The sequence below is a fragment of the Coturnix japonica genome, chromosome 2, assembly GCF_001577835.2.
Source record: "Coturnix japonica isolate 7356 chromosome 2, Coturnix japonica 2.1, whole genome shotgun sequence".
In the NCBI taxonomy this organism is placed as follows: Eukaryota; Metazoa; Chordata; class Aves; order Galliformes; family Phasianidae; genus Coturnix; species Coturnix japonica.
This window is the reverse complement of record NC_029517.1, coordinates 54,048,376-54,072,839: the sequence shown is the minus strand read 5'-3', so window position 1 is coordinate 54,072,839 and position 24,464 is coordinate 54,048,376. Positions and strand designations below refer to the sequence as shown.

Genomic DNA, 24,464 nt, shown 5'->3' with positions numbered 1-24,464 from the left:
CTGGAAGGGGACACACAGCACAAGGCGGTGTTGCCTGCACTGCTCTGGGCTTAGAGTGTCAGGGCGGTGCTCCTGGGCCTGTCCTGCCTGCAGCAGCCATAGGCTTTGCTTCCCCGCCAGCTCCAGACACTTCCTCCTCAGTTCAGACGGAACAGTGTCAGTGTTGCTTCGTGCTCTAGCCAAGTCCACGTTTGCCTCTTTCTGCACACTTTAAATTGTGTTAATATCTTGGGATTTAATAAATAGTTTCAGTGTGCAGCCTGGCGTGAAGGTTAATGTTTATCTGGCTGCTGACTCACTGGGGAAGAGAGGTGAAACACACATAGCACAAAAGCTGCAAATCAAGCCCCACGCAATGAGTCCCTCTCGACTGGCTCTCTGCTCCCCTCTCAGGCCATTCACTCACCACATGAGTGTAGACCTAGAGCATATGCCTCTCTCTGGTACTACAAAGGTTCAGAAAGCTTGTCCGGGTGAGAACTTTCCCCAGATGCCTTGGAGAACCGTGCCGGAAGCTAAAGAAGGTCCAGGTTTGAGTGGGTGCTCCAAGTGTTCCATGCAGAAGCAAAATGCCTCAGAGCAGGCCCATGTCTGTGGAGACAAGGGAAAGCTCCAGGAGCTCACTCAGAGCAGCTTAAGTCTGATTTGCTTCCTCCAGAGTTTCTGCTTTGCAGACAAGGCTGCATGCCAAAAGCAAGCCTCCTCTGCCTCAGGATATTTAAGATATTTCCTGCTTTAGGGAGCACTGTGAGCTTGCCCGTAGCACAAACCTCACCTTCCTCTGTTTCTCCAGGTGATAGCTCTCCAAGCTGCAGGCATGACCTGGGACAACCTCACTCTGCTTGTACTCACATGAAGCTGCAGAGCAGTCACTCTTAAAAAGCTTACACTGAAAGCTACACTAAGCAAATATGAAGATATTTTGTCTGTCTCTGCTTAAACTAGTAAATCATCAGCAGAAGAAACTGTGCATTCTTGCTCCCATCTGCAGATGAGTGACAGGAGCAAAAAGAACCTCAGCAGTTCAGAAGGAGTGCTAAAAATGTTTGCTGAGACAAAGGCAAACACATCCAGCTCAGTAAAAGTGGAAAACTCAGGTAGGAGGTGTTGACGAGAGCTTCATCCTTCAGGTTTTCAAGTCCATTATTAACAGCCAGGAATAATTTCCTCATCTATTTTAACTTGCTACTACTGCTCAGGTCAGGTATAGTCAGGTACAGTCTGGCACAAAGGTAAAAGCAGTGCCCATGCAGCTGTGATCTCCAGCTCAAGAGTGTCCTGTGGCCAAACACCAGCCTGGGGGGATGCCGTAATTTAGAGCACAGCTCCAGGAACTTACCAGCACTTCTCTTTGAGTGGTTAATTCTGCTTCTCTTTTCTTGCTCAGTGAACTGGTCTCCACTTTTACTTGAATTCCTGTCATGTCGCCTCCTCATCTTCTCTCCAGTGTCTTTCCAGCTGGATCTCTCTCCCCTGGCTTATCCTAGGGACAAAGAACGAGTCCTCACAGACCGAGTTTGTCTTTACAGATCAACAAACTGTGAAAGGATCTGACTTCCCGTTTCATTTCCGTTCAAGCTTTCAAAGTCACACAGGCTGTGTCTGCTTCTCTATATCCAAGCCACAAGAAGAATCATCAAGCATAACTCAGCTGTTTATAAATGTCATGTTGTTATCTCCCTGCATACCTTCCAAGTTGTTCCAGTGCTGCAGATGGCAGGGTCATTTTGAGGCTGTGATGTACCTGATTGATCTATATCTTAGTAGTCCTCAGAGTCTGTCTTGGAGCTGCCTCTTCTTTTTATCTCCCATATCATGCTTGATTACTGAGGATTTAGCATGTTGTCAGTGTACTTCTGTAGAAACATAGAGACTGTGAAGGTGTGGTCCACCTGAGAGTCCTTTCTCTGTTAAAACATAGACAATGGATCAAAGCAAAATTTACACAGATATAATTAATCAGTCACTTCATGGATACAGTTGGTTGCTTGGTTGTTTTTTTACAAGAGTCCTCTGAGAGAGTCTTTCCTATTCCCTCCTCACTTGCTTGAGGTTAATTGAGGCCAGTGGTTTCTCAACAGTCTGACTACTAATTCTTTCTTAATTACACCAGAAGAAGATATATCATGATGCCACAGCCTACAAGTTCACTATGTCCATTCTCCTGCTCTGAAAATACCCACAAGTTTCTATTTCAGAGATGGAGGCAACCATTTGCCCTGCCTATTGACTGTTTCTCCATATTACAGATGGATTAAAAATATTCCTGGAACGCATCTGGTTACTGACTCTGTTCTGTGTTTCATAAAGAAAGTGGAAAAAGTTGTGTATTTTAAACGATATGACAAAAGTAAAATACATTTGCCACATTAAATTCACTTTTATCTCCTTCAATTCCTGGGATGTTCCTTCTAATTCTTTTGTGTGTCAGGTTGGCTTGGCCCTGCCAGAAACAGCTGTGAATAGGTAGCAGTGCTTACTCATCCTCTTTTCTTTAGTTTTCACATTCTTTATTCCATATACTATAATTCCCAACCATCTGGATAACTGCTTATCAACTCTTTATGCTTTATCCACTCTGAGATTTATGTAGGGTCGTGGGAAGAAGGGGAAGACAAGCGTAAAGTGGAAGGTGGCATCCTTGGCATGCTGGAGGCAGGGAATGCCTGGGTAATACAGCCCACAAACTGAGAGGAGCTGTGCTTTGCTCAGCAGCCAGTGTTTGCATGCCTGCGTGTTTGCACTCTTTATCACGCTCACAAGCTGACGAGGAAATTTCCTTTGTCCACCCCCGCACTTCTGTGGCTGGTGTTATCAGCATGCCCCTCCTACCCGTGACATTCCCTTGTGGTTCTGTGAGACACACAAAATGAGGCCTACATCTGAGTTCGCCACAGCTCAACGTGCTCCTTCCCCTTCTTGCAAATGAAAGGAGAGCTCTGTGTCTCCACAGGCTGGAGAGAATGGGGGCAGGAGAGGGGCTGTCCTACTTGGGTACACAAGAGGTGACTTGGTGGGCAAAAGATTTTCCTTTTCCTTCTGAAGACTGGCAGTGCAACTAACATCAACCCTAGCTGCATTCTGGATAGATCAGCATTCTGGGAGTATCAAGCAGGCTGTTGGTGCAGAGCTGCCTCCTGCAGCCTATGCCTGGCTGTGTGAAATCCACATCCTTGGGAAAAGGAATCCCCATTACAAACTCTCTGACAGGCCTTGCTTTGGGACAGCTGTTTGTAAATAAGGTGCTTCCTACTTGTAATGAGAACCCACGGTATGGCCTCTTGCTCTTTGGAAGCTAACCTGCAAAGACCTGGAATTCTGTTTCTCCACTGGGCTGCAACACACGCCGATCTTCCCAAAGATATAAGGCAGAAGTATTTTGGGCTGTATTTTTTTTATCCTCCAAGGATCATTAAGGGAAATAAAAGAGTCCATTTTCTTTTTAGAGGAAGGAGTCACTCCAACCCAAAACATAAAATGCCATCGGTTAAAAAGAATAAATTTCTTTCAGAGGGAGAGGAGCGAGCAACCAACAGGAGAATGAAACAGTTGTAAAAACATAGGCCACAGAGAGAAGGCGGCAGCCTGTACACCAAGCAACAGTGCCGATGGAACTCACAGAGAGAGGAGGGCCTGAGCATGTACATGCCTCCTTCCAGCAAGCGGCTTCTTGATCCGAGTGACTTTTACTAGAAACAGCACCAAAGATGTTCCTTTCTGAAAGGCTCTTTGTGCAGCAGAGAGTTTGCTTATTCTTAATGGTGAAGATAAACATCCTGGCTCTATTTGCCTTTTTCTTTCCCCATCTCCTAATAGAGTCGCCACCCACGGTGGGACATGGGGCAGGAGTTCAGAGGGTGGTGTTTTGTTTTTGCACTTGTCAGTGTCATATGCATCTTCAGCAAATCCTTTTACTGCCTGTTAAAAACTGGGGAAAGGAAATAAACAGCTTTCTCTGACTGTAAAGAGAAGATCGAAGATTAACACTGAGAAATAGTGAAAATACCATGGTGACAGAGGGCCTTCATCTGAGCATACAGCACCCGCTGTGCTGACAAGTAGAGCTCTCATCTCCCTTTGCAGTCAGGGGAAATAAAAACAGAATCCTCCTACTTGCAAGGGATGTGCAGCATCCTTCTCACAAACCACTGAAAGGATATAATGGTTTATTTTTCCATAACTTTTCATGGATCTCACCCTTTATGACATTCTGGTATTTGTATTGCAAGTACCATCATTTCTACTTTTCTGGCAAGTAAACACTATCCAGTTTATTTAAAAAAATAAATAAATAAATAAATAAAAAGCCAGTGTTGAGAATCCAATATGAAATTTCCTGGCTCTGTCTGTGTGGCTTCTTCTCAAGTACATACACACGGACACATTTCCTTGGACCCATTTTCCAGCACAGAATTCTGTCTCAAAGGTATATGGCTCTGGAGATGTATCAGATTTCTGGTGATGGTGTACTTCAGCATGTCAGACATACAGAGAGAACACAGAGCAGCTTGGGCAGCACAGGCACCAAAGGATTGATCCATCCTTAGCACAGTGGGCTGCAGTCACATCTAGAAGTTACAGGGGAGTCAGGGAGCTGGTGCTCCCTTTTAGCTGCGTGCAGCCGTTTTACAGAAGGAAGGGGTGGATTTTGAGTAGCAATAGAAGAACAAAGCAGAAGTCTTCCTCCTAAGCTCAGGCTAAGAACTGTGTCTTGGAGTCTTCCTTTATTTCCTCAAAATCATTTTTAGATTAATTCATATCCTTTGAGCAATCTGGACTTACGTTACATTGAACGATGTTGCTTTCTGTGGCATTTCAATTTGATGGTTTTCAAATACTAAAAAGCTGCTACCAAATTCTAACGGGGAACTTGACATTTAAAATGATTATCCGCTATACAATCAAATAATTGGATACTTACGTCACAGAATTTGTTTTTAAAATGGTATCTATGTATATTAATAAGCATGTTTTAGCAATGTGATCTTAAACGCATGACAAATTTTCTGGGAGGAGAAATGAAAGGGAGACTGTCTAAACTTCTATTTTTCTGAAGAAAGGAATCTGCTGTACCAGAGAGACAGCAGGAAACCAATGAGGAACAGAATGTACAGCCATTGCTTCTGTTAGCAATAATGTGCAGCTCTGAGATGTTAAAAGCCTTCCTCCTAGGCTCATTTCTGCTAACAAGTGTCTCATTTTTTCTAAATACCTCACCTTCAGAACATCAGGACATATTGCCTCTTTCTTCATCTACTGGAGTGTCCTGGTGTCCTGAAACATTCCTCTACAGGTCATTACAGGCATAGTGTTGCTGGATTCATTCTACCTTTCTTTTCCTTTCTCCCTCCTTCCCTCCCTTCCATCCTCCCTCCCTCCTTTCTTTCCTCCCTGACTCCCTTTCTTCCCCCCTCCCTCCCTTCCTTCCTTCTTCCCTCCCTCTTTCACTCCCTTCTCCCCTCCCTCCCTCCTTCCCTTCCTTCTTTTCTCCCTCCCATTCACCCTTCCATTTTCCCTTCCTCCATCCCTTCCTTCCTCCCTTCCTCCCTCCCTCCCTTTCTTCTTCCCTCCCTCTTCTCCTCCCTTTCCTTCCCCTTCTCCTTCCACTTCCCCTTCCCCTTCCCTTTTCTCTTCCCCTTCCTCTACCCTTCCCTTCCTTTTCCCTTCCCTTCCTTTTCCTTCTTTCTTTCTTCCTGCCTCCCTCCCTCCCTCCCTCCTTTCCTTCCTTTTCCTTCTCTCCTTCCCTCCCTCCCTCTGTTTTCTTCTTATTTTCTTTTTTTGGGTATTCTGCCATCAATTTTGTACTACAAGTGAAAAAATAAGTGTGAAGTATTTTTTGCCCTCTGCTACATTTGTTTTTTCCAAGGGAACGTGGGAGCAGTCCCTACTCCACTGACTTTCATTTGTTCTTCTGACACAATGTACTAATATGACTCAAACAGCATGACTAAAACAGCATCATGACAAGGTAAATACAGTATATTTATACATCCTTTCATAGGATGTATTTCCAGGAGATAGACTTCAGAAAGAGCTCCACCCAGTAATAAAATACTTTATGCTCAACAAGCAAATATAGAGAACAGTTACAGAGTCCAGTATGAAGCTCAGCCAGAAATGAGCCACTGCTTTTAAGTGTCAACATGACAGCTGCAAATGAGCAGCTCAACAGAAGCTGAGACATTTGTATAGTCAAACTAGAAGGAGGCCTAGAAGCCAAAGTTAAGGCTGCACATACACATTAGCATTAGGGTTAGGTTAGGGCTAGGGTTAGGGTTAGGGAATGACTCCCACAGCTGGAGTGCTGTGATTGAGGGCTACCGACTTTTCAAAAGAGACAGGCTAGGTAGGAAAGGCGGTGGTGTAGCTCTCTATGTTAAAAAAGACTGAATGTGTGGAAATCAGTGACAGTGATGATAGGGTTGAAAGCTTATGGGTCAGAATAAAGTCTAAGGCCAACAAGAACAGTCTTGTTGTGGAAGATTGCTACAGGCCACCCACCCAGGGTGAAGGATGAATTCTATGATTCTGTGATTCTAGGATTTCAAAAAAGCTGCTTAGGACTAAAGACTGAGAACAGCTTTGGACTTCAGCAATTTGCTGTACATTGTATTTCCTTCCCAGAGACTAGAATAGGAATTGGGTCTGGTCAGTCCCAGATACATGCACAGATTGGGAGAAGAACTCATTGAGGTGAGTAGTGGCCAGAAGGTAGAGGGAGGTGATTGTCCCTCTCTCCTCTGCCCTTACAAGTCCCATCTAGAGTACTGCATCTAGGCCTTGGGCTGTCAACATAGAAAAAGAAACAGAGCTATAGGGGTAGATCCAGAGGAGGCCACAAAGATGATCAAAGGGCTGCAGCACATCTCCTATGAAGAAAGGCTGAGGGATTTGGGCCTCTTCAGCCTGGAGAAGAAAATGCTCATTGCAGCATTCTAGTACTTGTAGGGAGCATATAAGCAGGAGGAAGACCAGTTTTTTACATAGACTGATAGTGATAGAACAAAAAGGAATGCTTTTAAACAAAAAGAAGGGAAATTTAAGTTAGATGTTAAGAAATTCTTTACTCACAGGGTATGAGGCCCTGGCACAGATGCCCATAGAAACTTCCCGTTCCTGGAAGTGCTCAAGGCCAGGTTGGATGGGGCCCTGGGCAGCCTCATCTGGTGGGGGGCAGCACTGCCCATGGCACAGGTTTGGAGCTGGCTGGGCTTTGAGGTCCCTTCCAACCTAAGGCATCTCAGGATTCTATGATTAATGCTGCAACACAACAACCCTGGCTACCTTTTTTTTCCATCACCTCACTACTCAGGTAGATTTGCTAAGCCAAACGCCACTGCCATGAACACCCAGCAGAGTTTCAGCTTTTTATATAGGAGTTCTGTAGTGCTTGGAGCCAGAAGCTGAGGTATGCACATCACACTGGCAGGCACAAAATCTCATTCCTGCTCACTCGGCTCAGAAGGCCAGGATGCACAGTGCGTGCACAGAGGGAATTCTGAAAGGTGACAACATTACCACATTCAGCTTCTTATACATTGATTAGTTGTTTGAGAGTTGGATCCTCAGGTACATAGCGTCTTCCCAACATCTGCTTTCAGTGCCTGAGCTCTTTGGTTTTAGACCAGCAAAGTACAGAGGACACAGATATGTGCCTTTGTAGAGGATATATGCCCCCTGCACCTCTTGTGTCCATCACCAGACCTGAGCACAGGCAGTCAGCAGAAGAGCACAAATTCCCATGCAGTTCTCAGGAACTGCTATTTGCGCCCCTTCTTTTGTTTCAGTACAGGTTTGTATAGCACCATATCCAGAACAGCTGGGAAAGACCACTTCAAGTGTTCAGAAGTTAACAGAGACCACACTTTCCTTCATTGCTGCAAAGGGGTACAGGAAGTTGATAAATACATGTGGACAAGAGAACCTGAAGAAATATGTGTAGATGCTTTGAATGACCAGCTCCAACAGAGCCTCCCAGAGCAATAGAAAGAGAGCTCTGCGACTGCGCCCTCCTGCAGGAAGCTTAGAACAGCAATTCCTGCCACAGACAGCACCTTTCAGTGCTACCTGTATCCAGAATAAAATCAAGTGTTTTTCAGTTCCAGCGGCTGGAGAAACTCTTAGATCAAGGGTGTCCAACCTTTTGGCTTGCCTGTGCCACACACAGTGAGGAGGAATTATCTTGGATGCATGTAAAATATATAACACTGTTAGTGCACATAACAACATTTAGTACATATTTATTTATTAAAAAATAAAAGAAAAAAGGAAGTGAGAAAAAAAAAAAGTGGAATATTTGTCCATTTGTCACTTCTGCAATCTGCACTTGAGTGATGCGCAATGCACTCATGAAAAATAGTGCTAAAAATCACATCATAATGTTAAAAGTTGATGATTTTGTGCAGCCACATTACTGACTGTCCGGTGCCACAAGTGGCCTATGGGCTGTGGCCTGGTTTAGTGGCAGAGCTGGAGCGCTAGGTGAACATTTGGACTCAATGACATTAAAGGTCTTTCCAACTCAAAACTGGTCCCCGAGCAACAGGCTGTGACATCACCGGGTGACGGATTGTGACTGCTCAGCCCTCACTGCTCATAGTGGGGTGCGGGCAGAGCCTGGCTCAGTCTGGCTCGTTCCTGGACCCTGCTGAGCAGCTCTGCGAGGCTTGGAGGTTCTTCGAGCAAGGTTTTGGCTGTGCTGTGCTGGGTCGTGCCTGGGGCTGCTTGCAGCATCTCCCAGAGCTCATCCCCACAGCACCTCTCACGTTTCCCTGGCCCTGCCCTGTGCAAGCAGCTGGGGCCCAGTGAGACGTGACTGCAGCAGCGGAGGTGAGAGATGGGGGGTCACATCCCTGGGGTGGCCACGGGGAGCATGGTGCTGTGCAGGTGGGGAGAAGGAGATGGCCCAGCCACAGGGCCAGGAAGGCTTCCTGTTGAGGGACTGGGGCATGACTATGGCACGCTCAGGGACAGCGAGTGACTGTGGCCTCTCTTCCTCTTGCAGTGAGACACCACCGCTGCAGCTCTGGTGAAGGAGAGCCACAGCCACCCTACACTCTCCCAACTGTATCTGTGAGAAGAACATGGCTGCAGAAGAGGCGTGGACATGTTCCATCTGTCGCGATGTGCGACAGGACATGGCCCGTGTGATCCCATGTAATCACACGTTCTGCCTGGGCTGCATCCAGCGGTGGGCGACGCTGAGGGACAGCTGCCCGCTGTGCAGGACGGCCATGCGGACCATCCGGGTCTGCGTGCGGGGAGACAATCAGTTCGTGGACTGCATCGTCTCCCCGCCCGCAGTGCCGGTGCCCGCTGACTTCCATCCCGGCACCACTGCTCAGACCAGTGTCACTGCAGCATGTGCTCCATCCCCTCTGCCACAGCCAGCCTGGCAGATGGCCGTGGAGTCAGAGGCGAGGGCCAGGCCTGGCGGCCTCCTGCCAGAGGTCTGGGCAGCGCTTTTCAGGGTCAGACGAGACATCCTCGACCCGGTGCTGCCCTCCCTGCGCCAGAAGCTCTCTGCCATCCCTGGGATCCACTGGTGGCAGGTCCTGTCGGCAGAGAGCCTCTTCCTGTGCTGCCTGTGTTGGCTGGGGCCTGACAGGGACTTCATGCTCCAGTGCGCAGAGCCCAGCTTGGGTCCCACGGCTGCAGGCCGTCATCAGTCTGTACGGCACGGAGGCTGCGCGGCCTCGAGGATGAGGACAGCCATGCGGCCACCTCCGCACAGAGGAGCCTGTCAGCCAGCACCTCGCCCTCCGGCAGCTCCGCGGGTCCCGACGCGGAGGAGCTCCCCGGCACGTCCAGCGAGCTCCTTCACGGGGGAGCTGACGAGCTCCCCGCCTCACCCAGCCCTGGGGAAAGGGAGCGGCCCCGTGACGAGCCGGGGCAGGAGGCGGCGGGGCCCAGCGCCCAGGGCCGGGGCGGGAAGCTCTGCTCTGGAGGGCCCCGGCGGCTCAAGAGGAGGAGGATGTCGTGCCCGGCCCTGCCGGTCTGGAGAAAGAAACATTCTTTGGGTCTGGAGAAAGAAACATCTGGTTAATCTCTCTCCTATTCATTAACTTGTCAATTGTCCCACTTGAGAAAGAGGACAGCCTGCAGGATGTGCCATCTACAGTCACACAAAAGAAAACCTGCCCCTCTAGCCATACCCCACATGAGCACAGGAGAATACGTGATAGGCCACTGTCCATTAAAAAGGCAATGCTGGCTGCTTCCCCAACTGGAAATAATGTCTGGACAGCTTTTCTGCTTATTGCAGACCATGGCAGAACGCCTTTTGGGACAGTCTGTGTTCCTCATGTGTGCACTGCAGAATCCGCACTCCTAATTCCCGTTTGAAAAGCACAGACAAATGGACTGACTTCAAAGCCTGGCAACTTCTTTTCTTCCAATCCATTGACAGTCATTGATTGACCAGTTACTATTAATTGAGATAAATAGTCTTATCCTCCTGTTGAACCTTTGTACTTTTCCCCTTCCAGGTATCACATTGCGTGGTTTACCCTTTGCTCTACAATGTTCCTTAATCGGAAAACTCACACCAGCTGCTCAAACCAAAGCTTTTGGTTTCCACTCTTCTCTGTTGTCCTTCATTGCTATTGTTTCATGCACAACAGTCAGTGAGAACTGTGCCCAAGCAGTGTTTTCAGCCCCAGCTAAACCATTATGCAATATAAAAAGACACTCCTCATCTTTTCAGAGGAAAATCCACCCTGAAGCGTGTGTTTTCTTCAGCTGGAAGGTCTTGCATCGAACTGCCAGCTTTAGAAGAAGTGAGCAGAGGTTCCAAAATCCTGAAGGGAACCTCTCTCTGCTACCGGAAACACCTACAAATGCATTATTTCTCTTCATACCAAATTGGTAACCTCTCCCGTTCAGTGCATTTTCAGTCAAGAAAGAAGTCGATTAGAGAACTGAAGGATACAAACTCTTGAACAGAATGTGTTGTCATCTATCTTCCCAATGTGGAAGAAGCTTCCAGTGGCTGGCCTGCTGCAGTACATCTTTCCTGAATGCACTGTCTCAACGCAAACCGTCTCACTCAATTTTCTGTCTTGAGAAAAAACTGTGAGGCATAAAGGAACAGTTTCATCAATGACGGACTGCGTCATAAAAAACAGGGTAAGGAAGTCATGCACATAATGCAGTGAGAAGAAAAAACCCAACAATCTGCATTGTTACTTGTCTTTCAATGTCATTTCAAATTGCAGATGTGTTCAGTAATAGAAAAAGGAGAGTGCTAAATACACAAAATGAAAAACACTTTGGCTTTGTCCCTTATAGAATGCAAACAGAGACTCCAAGTCTTTATGGTTGAAAGCAATCTTTCCTCTGAGGTGTTCTAGATTCATTCTGATGATGTGGGAGATCTGCTCCCCACTGAAATATTATATCAAAATATAATCCTCCTTTGTTCTTTAACTGGGAACATCTGGAAGAGAACTGGTGATCAAAATACACTAGGTAACGAAGTCTGGAATGAATCCCCACAGTTAGAGAGTTACGCATGTTTTATATAAAAGCAATCAGGACACTACAAAGCACTCAGCACTTTGAGCAAAGGCGAGTATTATTTTGTAAGGCATGAAATAAGGATACATCATTGCCAATCAAAATGAATTTCACGACAATAAAACAGTGGTTCTTTTTTCTTTTAAAGTCAGAACCAAAATATAATATGGCCAGTCCTCAACTTTCATACTCCTTAAAGGAAGAGATCAGACAAATATGTCAAATATGTTTAATTTTTTTTTTTCTTCCAAAATAACTGATGGCAAAATAAAATATTTACATCACGTCGTACTGTGTAAACATGTAACGTCACTGTACAAAGAAATATACATGCAAAATAAAGCAAAAATGTAACTGAAACAACACAGGAAAATAACAAACAAACATTATGATATGAGGTTGGTACGAATACACATCCAGTTTTGAAGTCAGTTGGGTTCTTTTAAAAAGTTTCTGTACAACTTTACAAAAAACACAAAGGGAATAAATAGTATACAGTGGAAGCCGCAAAGCTCACAACTAAGCAAAGCTAGGTTATGGCTTAAGACCCATACATCTAACTATGGTGGGGTGTCTGTCGGCTTGGTTTCTTTAAGCGTGGCATCTCACACATACATAGATGACAACACACCCATATGAACTCAGTGATGCACAGAAAACCACCTCTGCCTTTTCAAATAGTTCACGTCAATATTACTTCAACCATAAAAACAGCTAATAAGACAATTACATTACGTGCCAGATTCTCATCATCTGGCCGCTGCTTTTTTGCATGTCTTCTTCACCAAAGAGCACAAGATTCATTTGTTCATTTCACAGAAAGAAGTGAGCACAGCTCTGAAAATTCTAAAAAGTAGTAAGCATTGAGACTGATTTAGGGAAAGTCGTACTTTGGCATTTCGAATATCATAATGAAGTTTACAAAGCATCACCTTATTTTTTAACTGGTTTGAGACTTGGGATACGAATCTCTCTCCCCCTCTCTTTGAAACAACCCCTAAAACTGACTAGCTTTGACTACATTCTATGCTAACCCTCAGCTTCAACTAATACAGACGGTGTGGTACAACACACCCTCCCCTGCCCACCCGGAACCCCCAGACACACCAACAAAACCATAAAGCTCGCCGTACTGAGTATGTGCTTTTTCTATATATTTATTACAGTTACAACAGAGGTCCTCATAAATAGTTGCATAAAATGTTAAAGCCACAACATTGCACATGATATGAAATAAAACAAAATCCCAAATGAGTGCATTTACAGTATTTCGTCCTGCTGTATACTGCTTGACAATCGGGTCGGCAAGCTGGGCGCCAACCAGACGTCCGTTTCTAACGGGCCAGCGAGTACCGACCCAAACTGAAGACCCGCACAGTGGTATACCACCATTGAGGAGGGAGGGGAAAAAGGATAAGGAGGGGAAAAAATTACAGACTGAAGGCAGGTAACAGTCTATATACAAGTAAGGCCTACATTTTATCAGAGCAAAACGATTCATTCTATTTGTATGCAAAAACTTTGAGGTTGGATGCACTTAAAAGCAGAGTCTGATCTCAGTGCACTGCTACGTGAGATACATACAGGCGAGGCAACTGGAAAGCTCTATGACCAAGTGAAAACCAGATGTCAGAAATGGAAGCCTTATCAACGGGCAGCCATTTTGGCGAGTCTTCTCCAGGCATGATTTCATTTTTGTTTTAACACCAGTGCTTTGAACATAGGCATTTCTTCCTTGAATAAATCTTGAAAACGGTAGTTAAGTTCACTTGCAAAATTCAACTCTTGTTTATTAAAAAAACTATTTTATTTTATTTTATTTTTTTGCAGAAACCTGAATAAAATACTGTTACTGTATCGCTCGCAACTGCTTTTTGCAGAGTACAGTGCTATCATCCTCCACCCCAGTGAAGTCTGCATTGCCGGGCCCACGCGTGACCTCGCGTGGTCCCCGTGGAATGCACTTGCACACGAACATTCGCTAGCAGCTGGTTGGCTCGGGGTTTGCTTTCCTCAAAATTCAAGTCAACAGCTGATTGGCAGGAGGAGTCTTATCTCCAGTCTGATTGATCGGCAGGAGGAGTCTGTCTCCAGTCTGATTGGCAGGTGAAAGAGAATGAGAGAGAACTTCAGGCAAGATCAAACTCTTGGCAAGAGCCTGCTCTGTAAGAAGTTTTTAATGCTACGGATAGGTCGAACATCATTCTGGTGTTTTCGCCGCTCAATGAACGAAGTCAGTCTGGATATGTCAATGCTGTCAGCGCCTTTGCTATTCCCCAGCTGCAGCCATTGCTCCTGGAGGGTCAGTGCAGCCGAGGGACGCTTAGCTGGGTCATCCTGAAGCAGGACACATACAAAATCTTTGGCCTTCTGGCTAACTCCTTTGAAGTAGTCATCTGGGAAACTAAAGTCTAAGCGGCAAATATTCAGGCAAGTTTCCTCTACGCTTTCATCCAGGAAAGGAGAGACGCCACTAAGAAGGACATAAGTGAGCACTCCAATGCTCCAAACATCTGAAGTGAGGGAAACAGGATTTCCAAGAATAATTTCAGGAGCTGCAAACTCTGGGTTTCCAAGTAACTGGTGGATATAATATGTGGTATTGAGCTGGACTGCATCTCCAAAGTCAGCCAGTTTAATTGTTGGCTTAGAGGAACTCTGGTCCACCAAAATATTTTCAGGCTAGAAAACATAAAAGCAACAGAAAAAAAAATGTATTTTTTCAAATCATTCTAGCACACATTTAGTGCTCCCTAAATGACTGTTTCCCAACCTGCGCTGCCTGCTCGGGAACGTCATAAACAGTTATGGGTGATGATTGCTGCTGAAGGGCAGCTCCACAAAGCTCCTGGGCAGTCCAACCGGCAGGCACTTCTGTGCCAACCACAGCGTGCAATTAATGTGTTTTAGCTGCTGGCAGTGTAATTTTGGCAGGAAGTATAGCTCTGACAGATAAGACTGCATATGCTCACAATAACAGCTCTGCAAGATTTCACAGAAATCTGTGTTTGGGAACTTAATCTTAAAGAAAAGCAATTATAGACAGAGAGTGAATAAAGCAACTACTCCATCTGCTTTATGACAGAGAAAACCAAAGACCTTGGATTTGCACTTCTGCTGCAAGTTTCTAGGGGAAAAAAAGAAAAAAAAAACTGCCACCCCAAACCCAAACACTGGCAGCAATTATTTCCAGCACAAAGGACCACATATGACCAGCAGTTTTCAAGGGGAATGCAGAAGGAATTCAAACCTTCTGTTTTGATGTGAACTGAATCACTTAGGGATGGATCTCCCACCACACACTCCTTCAAACAGTCTCAAAGGGATTCACAGTTCTGTGCTCTCTGCTGCCAGTTTTCTAGAGGGAGATTTTCATGCATGGAACGGCACACACTGTTGGGAATTCCACTGACTCCTCACCTTTAGGTCCAAATGTGCTATTCTGCAGTTGTGAAGATACTGCACAGCTTCCAGAATCTCTCCCAGGTAGAGTCTGATCTTCCCTTCAGTGAGGTTTCCCCATCGAACAACGTAGTCTAGAAGGCGACCCTGGTCAGCCCTATTGGAATTACAAGGGTTACATTTCAATACTGAATACAAGAATTTAAAAAAACCCACCATACAATCAGTGTTGAAAACTATATAAAATCATGCCTGAAACTCCAGACTAAGACAGTCACCTACATATCAGTTTAATAGAACAACTATTTCCTTCCACGTTTAATAATAACTTGACGTTTTACTAGCAGCATTTGAGAACTAGATTATTTTGCTTAGATGTCATCAAACCTCCCAGAAATCTTCAAGTGTCTTACTCATAAGGGCACAGTAAATGCCCTGGAAAGTCAGGTGCATAGATTTCATTTTACACACATTTCTAATACTAGTATGTAGTTGGTGGCGGTCTCAAAGGTATCAATAAGGCCAATGAGCTGGGGATGCTGGAGATTCTGCATGACTCCAAGTTCATGGGTAACCTGGTCTCGCTTCATCAACTTCTTATTCACAAACTTAGTGGCTACTGCTCGCTTGGTTCCCTTCTGGTCACATTTCTTAACGACAGAAAATCTGCCCCTGGAATACAATGTTGAAAAGAAAGAATTAACCAAAAGTTGCCTGAAGGAAAAATGTACTTATATCTTGAGAGAGATTCTGAAATAACAGTTTAACTTCTAGTCAGATATCCTTGTGGTATAGTTTCTGGCTATAAATAAAGAGTTTAAAATGCACCCATCTTCTACAAAATGTGTCTGTACAAATAATTAGCTCTAGATTTAGACCTGTTTTATTGCACTTGCTGAGAACTCAAATAAGAGTGGTATCGAACTTTCAAAGGTCTGTCCATTAAGGAAGAAGAATATATATTCTTCATGAGTTGCTTCATATTTTTTCATATTTGACCTTATCTGGCTTTAAATTTCATTCTCCAAGTAAAAAAGTTTTGGAGTACTTCACTGTAGAAGACTCTGTAGCCTTCTAAAACACCTGAAGAACATTCATCCTTTCAGCCTATGATACCACATCTGCTTAAGTATATTCTGTTTATGCAGTGCCATCTAGTGCTGGTAATATTTTGGCCTCCCCATTTCTATATAAAAACATAATTCTTGACTTTTAGGCTCATGTGGTAGGTATTTTATAAAGAAAATCCCATTTTTTAAATGAAGTCTATATCTTGACATCTTTGAATATCAGCATACAGAACACACCTGCCAAGCTCAGCCACTTCATTGTAAAGGGAATCAAAGTTGTCTTTCCAGATTACCATGATTCCATCATTTCCAGGACCTACAGAGAATATGAAGAGAGAAAGGATAATACAGACATTTACTACAGTCAGATTTTCCTCAGAACTAAAGTTTTTGTTGTTACTGAATTGAGTAACAGGTGTTTGGATATAATCAGATTTGAAAAGAAAGCAGAGACGGGCCTACCTAAAACTCGTAGACTGGCGGAAGATGAAACAGAACCCATATCGTTTGCAGCTATACATGTATAGATACCATCGTCTTCTGCAGTGACGCCAATGATTTTCAGTGAAGCTTCTCCTAAGTCACTGGGAAATACAATGGCATCCATAAACTTTATATTCAATTTACAGACCTTGAACTATGGAAATTATACGAAGTTAGAGTGATCACATTAATACTTCTTACTGTACAGGTCCTATGCTCTCTCTTCACAAACGTTAAATCTGTCACTGCTATTTCAGAAGTGTCTTTTGAATGAAAAACTGAACATGAGCCATTCGTGTGCTCCTGCAGCTTGGAAGGCCAACATTACCCTCGGCTCCATCAGAAGAGGGGTGGCTAGCAGGGACAGGGAGGTGATTGTCCCTCTCTATCCTGCTCTTGTGAAGCCCAATCTGGAGTACTGCATCCAAGTCTGGGGTCCCCAGCATGGGAAAGATGTGGAGCTGTTGGAGAGGGTCCAGAGGAGGGCCACTAAGTCAGAGGGCTGGAGCACCTCCTCTATGAAGACATGTTGAGGGAGCTGGGCTTGTTCAGCCTGAAGAAGAGAAGGCTGCAAGGAGACCTCATAGCATCCTTACCAGCATTTAAAAGGGGATTATAAACAGGAGAAGAATCAGCGTTTTACAATGGTAGACAGTGATAGGAAAAGGGGGAGGGGGAATGATTTTAAGTTGAAGGAGGGAAGATTTAGGTTGGATGTTGGGGAAGTTCTTTACTATGAGAGTGGTGAGGTGCTGGAACAGGCTGCCCAGAGAGGTTGTGGATACTCTGTCCCTGGAGGTGTTCAAGGCCTGGTAGGATGGGGAGGTTGGTGACCCTGATGTGTCAGAGGGGGTTGGAACTTGATGATCCTTGGGGTCTCTTTCAACCCAAGCCATTCTATGATTCTAATGTTGCTACTTCCAGAGCATTCAACTCTCAGTGGAGACAAGAAGAGCAGTGCAAACACTTGGCAGGCCTTCCCTAGGGTTTTCAACTCTAAGGCTCAAAACAGCCCTAACACTGTGTTGTACACTCACAGTACAGCATATTTTCAAGATTTTCTATTGTTCCTATTATTTGCCTTTGGATCTCAGTTACTCTGAGTTATTTGAGTGCTGGCACAAAAACCACTTGCCATGGTCTTTACCCTGCCACATTTCTGGGGAAATATGAACATGAATTTTAGGAACATGGGAAAATGACCTTCCTCCACAGCTCAAAGGATGTTCAATTATTTTATACTAAAATCTGTCAGCCATAACCAAAATGATTTACTGGTTATAATTCTGTAAAAGTAGTCATAGAATCATGGAATGGTTTGGGCTGGAAGGGACCTTATATCCCATCCAACTCCAGCCCCCCTGCCACAGGCGGAGCTGCCAACCAATAGACCAGGTTGCCCAGGGTCCCAATTCAACCTGGCCTCAAAAGCCATCAGGGATGGGCCATCCATAGCTCCTTGGGGTAATTGTGCCAGTGCCTCACCACCCTAAATGGTTCACAATATGTTAATCCTAGTGAATTTAGCTCTACTCATCTCATAATGGTTGTGGATGCAGTAGTACAGCTATCACAATGCCCTTGTCTCCCCATAGCAAGTACATAGGCTAGACATTTCTTCACACTGAAGTTACTCAGTAAAGAATATTTACTGTAAATAAATGAATGCTTTATCAGAAAAAACCCTTCTTCAACAGGCAATTTAGGATTCCAAAATACAGTAATATCTGCTATTACACATTTGTTTGAATTACCAGTTAGTCTGTTCAGTTCTATTATAGCAAAGCTAAAAACAAACAAAAACATTTGTTTCCGTGCTTCAATTATGAAGATGGTAGCACTGTCATTTTAATAGGAAACAGAAGTTTTTCTTTGCAAAATACTATCGTGTGATCATTCTGAAAGCAGTCATCTGCCCTCAGAATGATGCACACTACTAACAGAAATAAAGGACTGGCAGTGTGGCATGTCACAGCATTGAAATGTCACTCTTTTATTTTTGAGATGTTCAGTGTTGAGAGGAAAAAGAGGAGGATATAATTAAGAGCGACACCCCAAACCTATCAAACCAAATAAGCCACTGAGGTCACTGACAATGATTTTACCTTTTATGACAAGGAAATGTACTACACAGTAATTACTGTACCTGTACGAAATGCTGTGATGACCGTCATTGCTCAGTGTGTTATGATCAGGACCTTTCCAAGTAACTGAAGCCTTGGGACGACCACAGACTTTACACCTAAGCACGATGGTCTCTCCTGTCTCACATGTTACCTCACTCAATGGTATTATAAACTCTGGGGGAACTGGAAAAAAAAAAAAAAGAATATTAATAGCATTAGGTCAACTGAAATTCATCAGTACAATTTGCATTTCTACTCCTTTCATCTTCTCTTTTCTATTAGACAATCTAACATAGCACTTAAAATCCAGAGTTTATCTATTCTTCTACCCTTGGATGATGTCTACAGCTACCTCACTTTCTGAAGCTCTGTAGAATTAATAACTTTTCCTCTTCATGAATTAACTTAATTAAACTTAAACATGATGCTACCACAATGCCAGGTAACCCTGAAGTCTACAGTGGTGACCCAAACACTCTGGGCCAAGTAAGCTAAGCAAAGCCAGCAGTGAAAAGTATTTAAGGATGTGCTCAGCTAGGCAATCTGTGTAGCCAGCTGTGTTTGCAGAAGGGAAGACAAAACATCTCATTTACTGAGGTACTATATTGTTGTTCCTTTTTGCTTACAGGTGAAACTCAAGAAGCTGACTCTTGTCCCAGTGTCACTGTATTTCTCCTGATCAGCCTCTGCCCTGGAGAGACTCTGAGTGTTTGCTAGGGAACAAAGAGCAAAATGAAGTGACAGGTCTCCAACTCCTGACCTCCTTATTTTGCAAATTCAGCTTCAATGCTCAACTTCCTTACAGTCTCAGCACAGATGTGGTAGAGAGTGTAAATCTTTCTGAACAATGTCATGTGATTCTTATATTTTATGATGTTTTGGATATGTAAACAAAAATGCCTTCCTTTCATCTTAAAATAATATGTCATATTTTGTTAACACCCTCCAAAATGAACTTGCTTATATTTTCACTAAAATACTCAGTTTCTGATGTAATTCATGTTAAATACATTTCAATAAAGTAAATGATGTTTCAATCCCATTACATTTGCTGTGACTTTTAAAGATTAAAACAACTTACCATCATAAATGTAATTGGGGTTGAGAAGCTGGAAAGGAGAAATTAAACAATTAATGTCTTTGCAAATGCGTTATAAAAGAATTGTAGAAAATAAAGCACAGTGGTTGGAAGAAGTCATCTGTACCCACGAGTGCCCAATAAACAGAAGAATGCCAGAGTCCCTGTACCACTCTACTTTTTCATCAGTATCCATATGCAGTATTGTGCCTGTGCATTAAGATACCTTATAATCTTGTTGTAATATTGATAAACACCATCCATTAAAACCACTGTTGTTTCTAACTTCTTCACGTGAAGTTCTAACAGAAGCTAGAATTAAAAGCAAGTCTGAAAGCAATTCTAACAGAACTCCTTTTGAAAATTACTGCATCTTTACAAACATTTACCTTTACAGAAACCTTGTTGGCAAGTCCTTCTCGGGATTTGCGGTAACCATTTTCTAGCTTGCCTTCCCTTTTGCCGTCTTTATCTTTTTTCTCAGATTTCTTCCTTAAACGGAGTGCTGTGTGCCAAGACGTTGACTTCCTGAATGTAGAACACAGAATGATTTGAAAATTATTACTGTTCTTTTTAACTCTCAATGATGTGTTATAATCTCTAGGTTGAAACAGCACTGGAAAAGTAGGTCAGAGCATTATTTCATTGTACTGATGTATACTAGGGCAAAATACATTAAGTATTCCATAAGAAATATCGACTTTGTTTAAAACTGTAAGCTTGTAGGATTGGTCTGTAGTTCAGTATTTTGTGAAATCTTTGCTGCAGTGGTAAACATTAAATATGAAAATACAAACTGTCAATCAAACTGAACTCACAGCATAAAACATAAATCTGAAATACAACCCATAAAGACTTTATATAAACCTGTGCAGAACATGGATATTAATTCTCCCTTTGGAGAGCTGAGGGAGATGTTAGCACAATCAATGACGGTAGACAGACTTGCAGATCAAAACTGAGATCTGTCATATGGCACAAATCTAACAACAGTTTCCTAAACAAAGATACCCAACCCAGCAACTCATCCTATGAATAAGCCAGTAACTACTGTTTCTCTTAAATAAATAAGGTATTATTTAATCTTCTTTTCCCAGAAGACTGCACTACTACAGCTTTAAATAAAGAATACATGCTTCTTTCTTACCACCTTGCTTTTATTACTTCATTTTTAAGATGCTTGCAAAGAGACCTACTCAAACTACTTGATACTCATTGATTTCTCAGAGAGCACATCAATTTTTAGTTTGAAAGGTTTTAAGCCTCGACTAAATTGATGTTATTCTTCCTCTCCCTGTTCTAAACAAACACAGGCACTCACTTGATGGTTCCATCAGGGTTGTCCATGATGACTGCACTGGTGTGCCCCAAGACATAGCCGGGAATCCAGCCCTCAGCTGCGGGGCACTGATCAGTGGCGGCTCTGAACACCAAAAACATGTTCTGTTGGTTGCTGGCTAGAATCTGCACAACCTCTCCTTGGTAGACATTTATCTCATCCTCCTTCACTGCCGTGTAATCGTGTGTCACCAGCATGGTGGAGATATTGCTACTGCTGCTACTTTCACTCTGCAAGTGTCAATCAAAGAGGAGGCAAAAAAAATAAATCAAGTTTAAAGTTCATGAGGGAGGCAGTCTATTCTTGGTGTGCTACACTTCAACCACAACCTATATAATTCACACAGTTTAAGATGCAGTCAAACAGAAGAGTTAAGGTTTCTCTTCTAGAGATGGTTGCATATACTTACTTTGTGCAAAATAGTTTGATCTTTGAATACCCTTATGTAGAATTGCTGCAGTTCCTTTCGTTCAGGATTACTTCGTTTTAACAAAAGATTTCAACTAGTCTTTCTTTCAAGCTCTGACACTGAAGCTTATCGGGTAGCAAAGCTACGGTACAACATGTGTAACAATTTCCCACCAAGTCTTGTAGATGCACTTTTAAAATCAGAGCAGATCAAGACTTCGTCTTATAAACACTGGAAACTCCAATAATGAGGAATACATACAACCTTTCCTAGTGTCATTTGTCAGATGTCAGACACCAGCCGTCTGCACACAGAACACGACAAAGTACAAAAGAACAAAACCTGCTTTTCAACAGTGTCTGTCTTAAAAATTCAAGGCTACTCCCTAGTTTGAAACCGTATGATCACAATTGTTCCTTTTAAATGCACAGAAGGATGTTAATTACTGAAATACTAAGTTATTTAATTATTGGAGAAAAATAGGCCCATTGATCTCTAAGAATAAAGCTGCAAATCTCACTTTTAAATGATCGCTTTAATAGCTGTGTGTTAGCTGCTTCTCACACGCTTTCAACTGGTGTTCATTAATGCTGCCTGTTTCCTCACTGAGCTCTTGCGGGAAGCTACTTACTGCTGACAAAGCGCACATTAAGGACACACTACTTTTCAAACCAAAAAGCCTTCTCCTGGCCAACTGGAAATTATTACATTTTTAAGTCAATCTCTTTATGCCCATATACATGCATTTCCTATAAGAGGCTTAACAAACAGAAGTGTAAAACCTATTATCAGGCTATGCAAACTAATCCCTGAAAGAAAATGATTTCCTTCTTGAAAGACATTAAAAACAAAGTGGATGGCCCATTAATGATATGGCATGAGGTGTGTGTGTGTGCACCTGTCCTTGGTCTCTGTGTTCTTACTTCAGACCGTCTCAGTTTCTATCAGTGAGGGGCTCAATATTGCTTAGTGGTAGCTGAGTTGAAGAAAGAAAGCAGTACCCAGCTGTAGCTGAATGCTATTGTGGTTTATATTGCACAACCAAGCGCTAGTACCACATACATGCAAGCAGTGAGTGGAAAGCTTGGCACTCAGGACTAAAACACTGTCACCTTTTTTTCCTGAACTATCAAGTATTTGTCTCTTTTGCACCGAGGAGAAGCAGAGGTGGTCAGTTGACAGCACGGTGCACTGGGAGCCCCCTAAGCCTCATTCTCATCCTATCTGTTAATGACCTTGTCCATCTCTTGGCACCTGTGCTTCCTCACAAGCTGACTGAATAACGTATTGAGAGGCCAAGAAGTTTAGAAAGAAACTCTGATTACTCAGTCGTAGCATGTTCAGCACATTCATGCTTGGGTTTGCAGTTTCTGTATCCTTTCCCCTGTTAGGATTATGAAGCAAATGCTACCTGAGAGCAACGTCTCATCCTGGATTGTACCTCTACTAGTGGGTATTCATATTTAATTCCAGATGTTGTACTTCCAGTGGGAAAAAAACAGTTTGCCTATTTTAGAGAACTGCCTACATGGCCTTTTCTATTACCAAGACTCTTCCATACTTCTAGTAAACCAAGAACAGAAGAATATAAAAAACAGAAGTCCTATTTGTAGTTGCTGTTTAAATTAATATTCATAAATTCTGCTAGCTAAATTAAAAACAACTTTATTCAGAGAAAGTTGTTTTTATTAATTCCTTCTGTTAGACTTAAAGGGAGTGGTAGGGAAGGCTGAAGTAGCAAAATCAGCCCAAGTCCAAGTCTTGTCCTGTACACTACTCCTGAAAATACAGGAGTTTTTAGTGTGCAGACTTGTTTAAGTGCAGGACTGGCCTTCATGCAATGTGACATCTCTTTGTAATAATTAAGTCTTGAAGGGCAATTTTACAGTCTGAATGTTTCTTATTTTCAGTGAGGACAGATAAATCTGTTAAATAAATATCTGTTCACTACAGAGTGATAAACTTCCTAACTTGTTCATTTGTTTATATCAGAATTTATTTTCATCACAGAAAGGTAGCTTTGCCTTTGCCTTGCAAGGAAACAATTGTTCTTGAGCAGAAAATGCTTTTCTACTGCAAGTTCTGGCCATCACTGACCTCAGTTACTGGATTACAGAGGTTAGGCAATCAAACACTAAAAAACTGCTTCCATATTCCTGAAAAAAATAACAGCAATTACAACACATCTGTTTTTCCTTCTTACGGGTGACCTTTACGTATCCAAGAAACCCTATGAAGTAACCCTAACCATATGTGTGTGTAAATATACACATACAAATGAATACACCAAAATAAACCTTCGTGACCCATCTTCTCTAGCCTGCTGAATGCAATGTGTAATCCTGCTAAAATATGGGCTGCAAATGGAGTTATAAATGAATAATTGTGACCCAGCTAAAAGAAATGCAGCAGTGAAGCAGAAGGCATGCATTCGGACTTTGTTTTGCAGTGACAAAAAACCAAAGGCACCTTTGCCAACAGTATCAAAATTCAAATGTTTTGAAAAATTTAGTGCCTTCCTTTCTCTCTTTTTTTTTTTAAATGCAATGACATCAATGCTATACAAGTCACAATAATTGTGAAACACGTTGATAACTGCAGCCAATATATTACCATCATACTTTGCTAGACTGAAGATAAACAACAAGACAGAGCTATATCAAATGAAAAGATGGAATATCAGGATCAAAATATGATACATGCAAAGCATTATTTTTTCTTCTGAAGCTATTATAAAGGTAAGTGTCAGGACTAAGAAGAAAATTCTCTGTGTTAAAACAGTTCTATAAAGAAATGCATGCACTTAAAAAAAAAAAAAAAGAATGCCAAGTTAGGTGATTTGCAAAATTGCTACTACATACGATTTGTGAGAGAGTGGAAAAACAAACATTGAACACAATACTTAGTGAGAAAAGAATCAAATGTGACTTTTAACAAAGGCACCATAGCCTGCCCTATGATATCCATGGCAAGTGCCTTGACAGTTTTGCTTATGTTGCACATGCCCTGTGATCGCTGTGTTACATTTCCTGGAAGACAT

At 43.0% G+C, this 24,464-nt stretch overlaps 1 protein-coding gene across 1 annotated transcript in view; it reads right to left on the bottom strand.

The window, feature by feature from the left end:
* Positions 1-11,557: 11,557 nt before the first annotated feature.
* Positions 11,558-24,464, bottom strand: part of TRIO (trio Rho guanine nucleotide exchange factor) — a 221,479-nt gene continuing 208,572 nt past the window's right edge. Inside the window, exons 49-57 of the mRNA XM_015854391.2 lie at positions 20,998-21,245; positions 20,066-20,204; positions 19,680-19,707; positions 18,619-18,781; positions 16,452-16,573; positions 16,227-16,305; positions 15,391-15,591; positions 14,938-15,076; positions 11,558-14,199 (exon numbers count right to left, since the gene is read on the bottom strand). Of these exons, the coding sequence (XP_015709877.1) occupies positions 13,657-14,199; positions 14,938-15,076; positions 15,391-15,591; positions 16,227-16,305; positions 16,452-16,573; positions 18,619-18,781; positions 19,680-19,707; positions 20,066-20,204; positions 20,998-21,245 (1,662 nt within the window). The 3' untranslated portion in view covers positions 11,558-13,656. The remainder of the gene's footprint in view (positions 14,200-14,937; positions 15,077-15,390; positions 15,592-16,226; positions 16,306-16,451; positions 16,574-18,618; positions 18,782-19,679; positions 19,708-20,065; positions 20,205-20,997; positions 21,246-24,464) is intronic.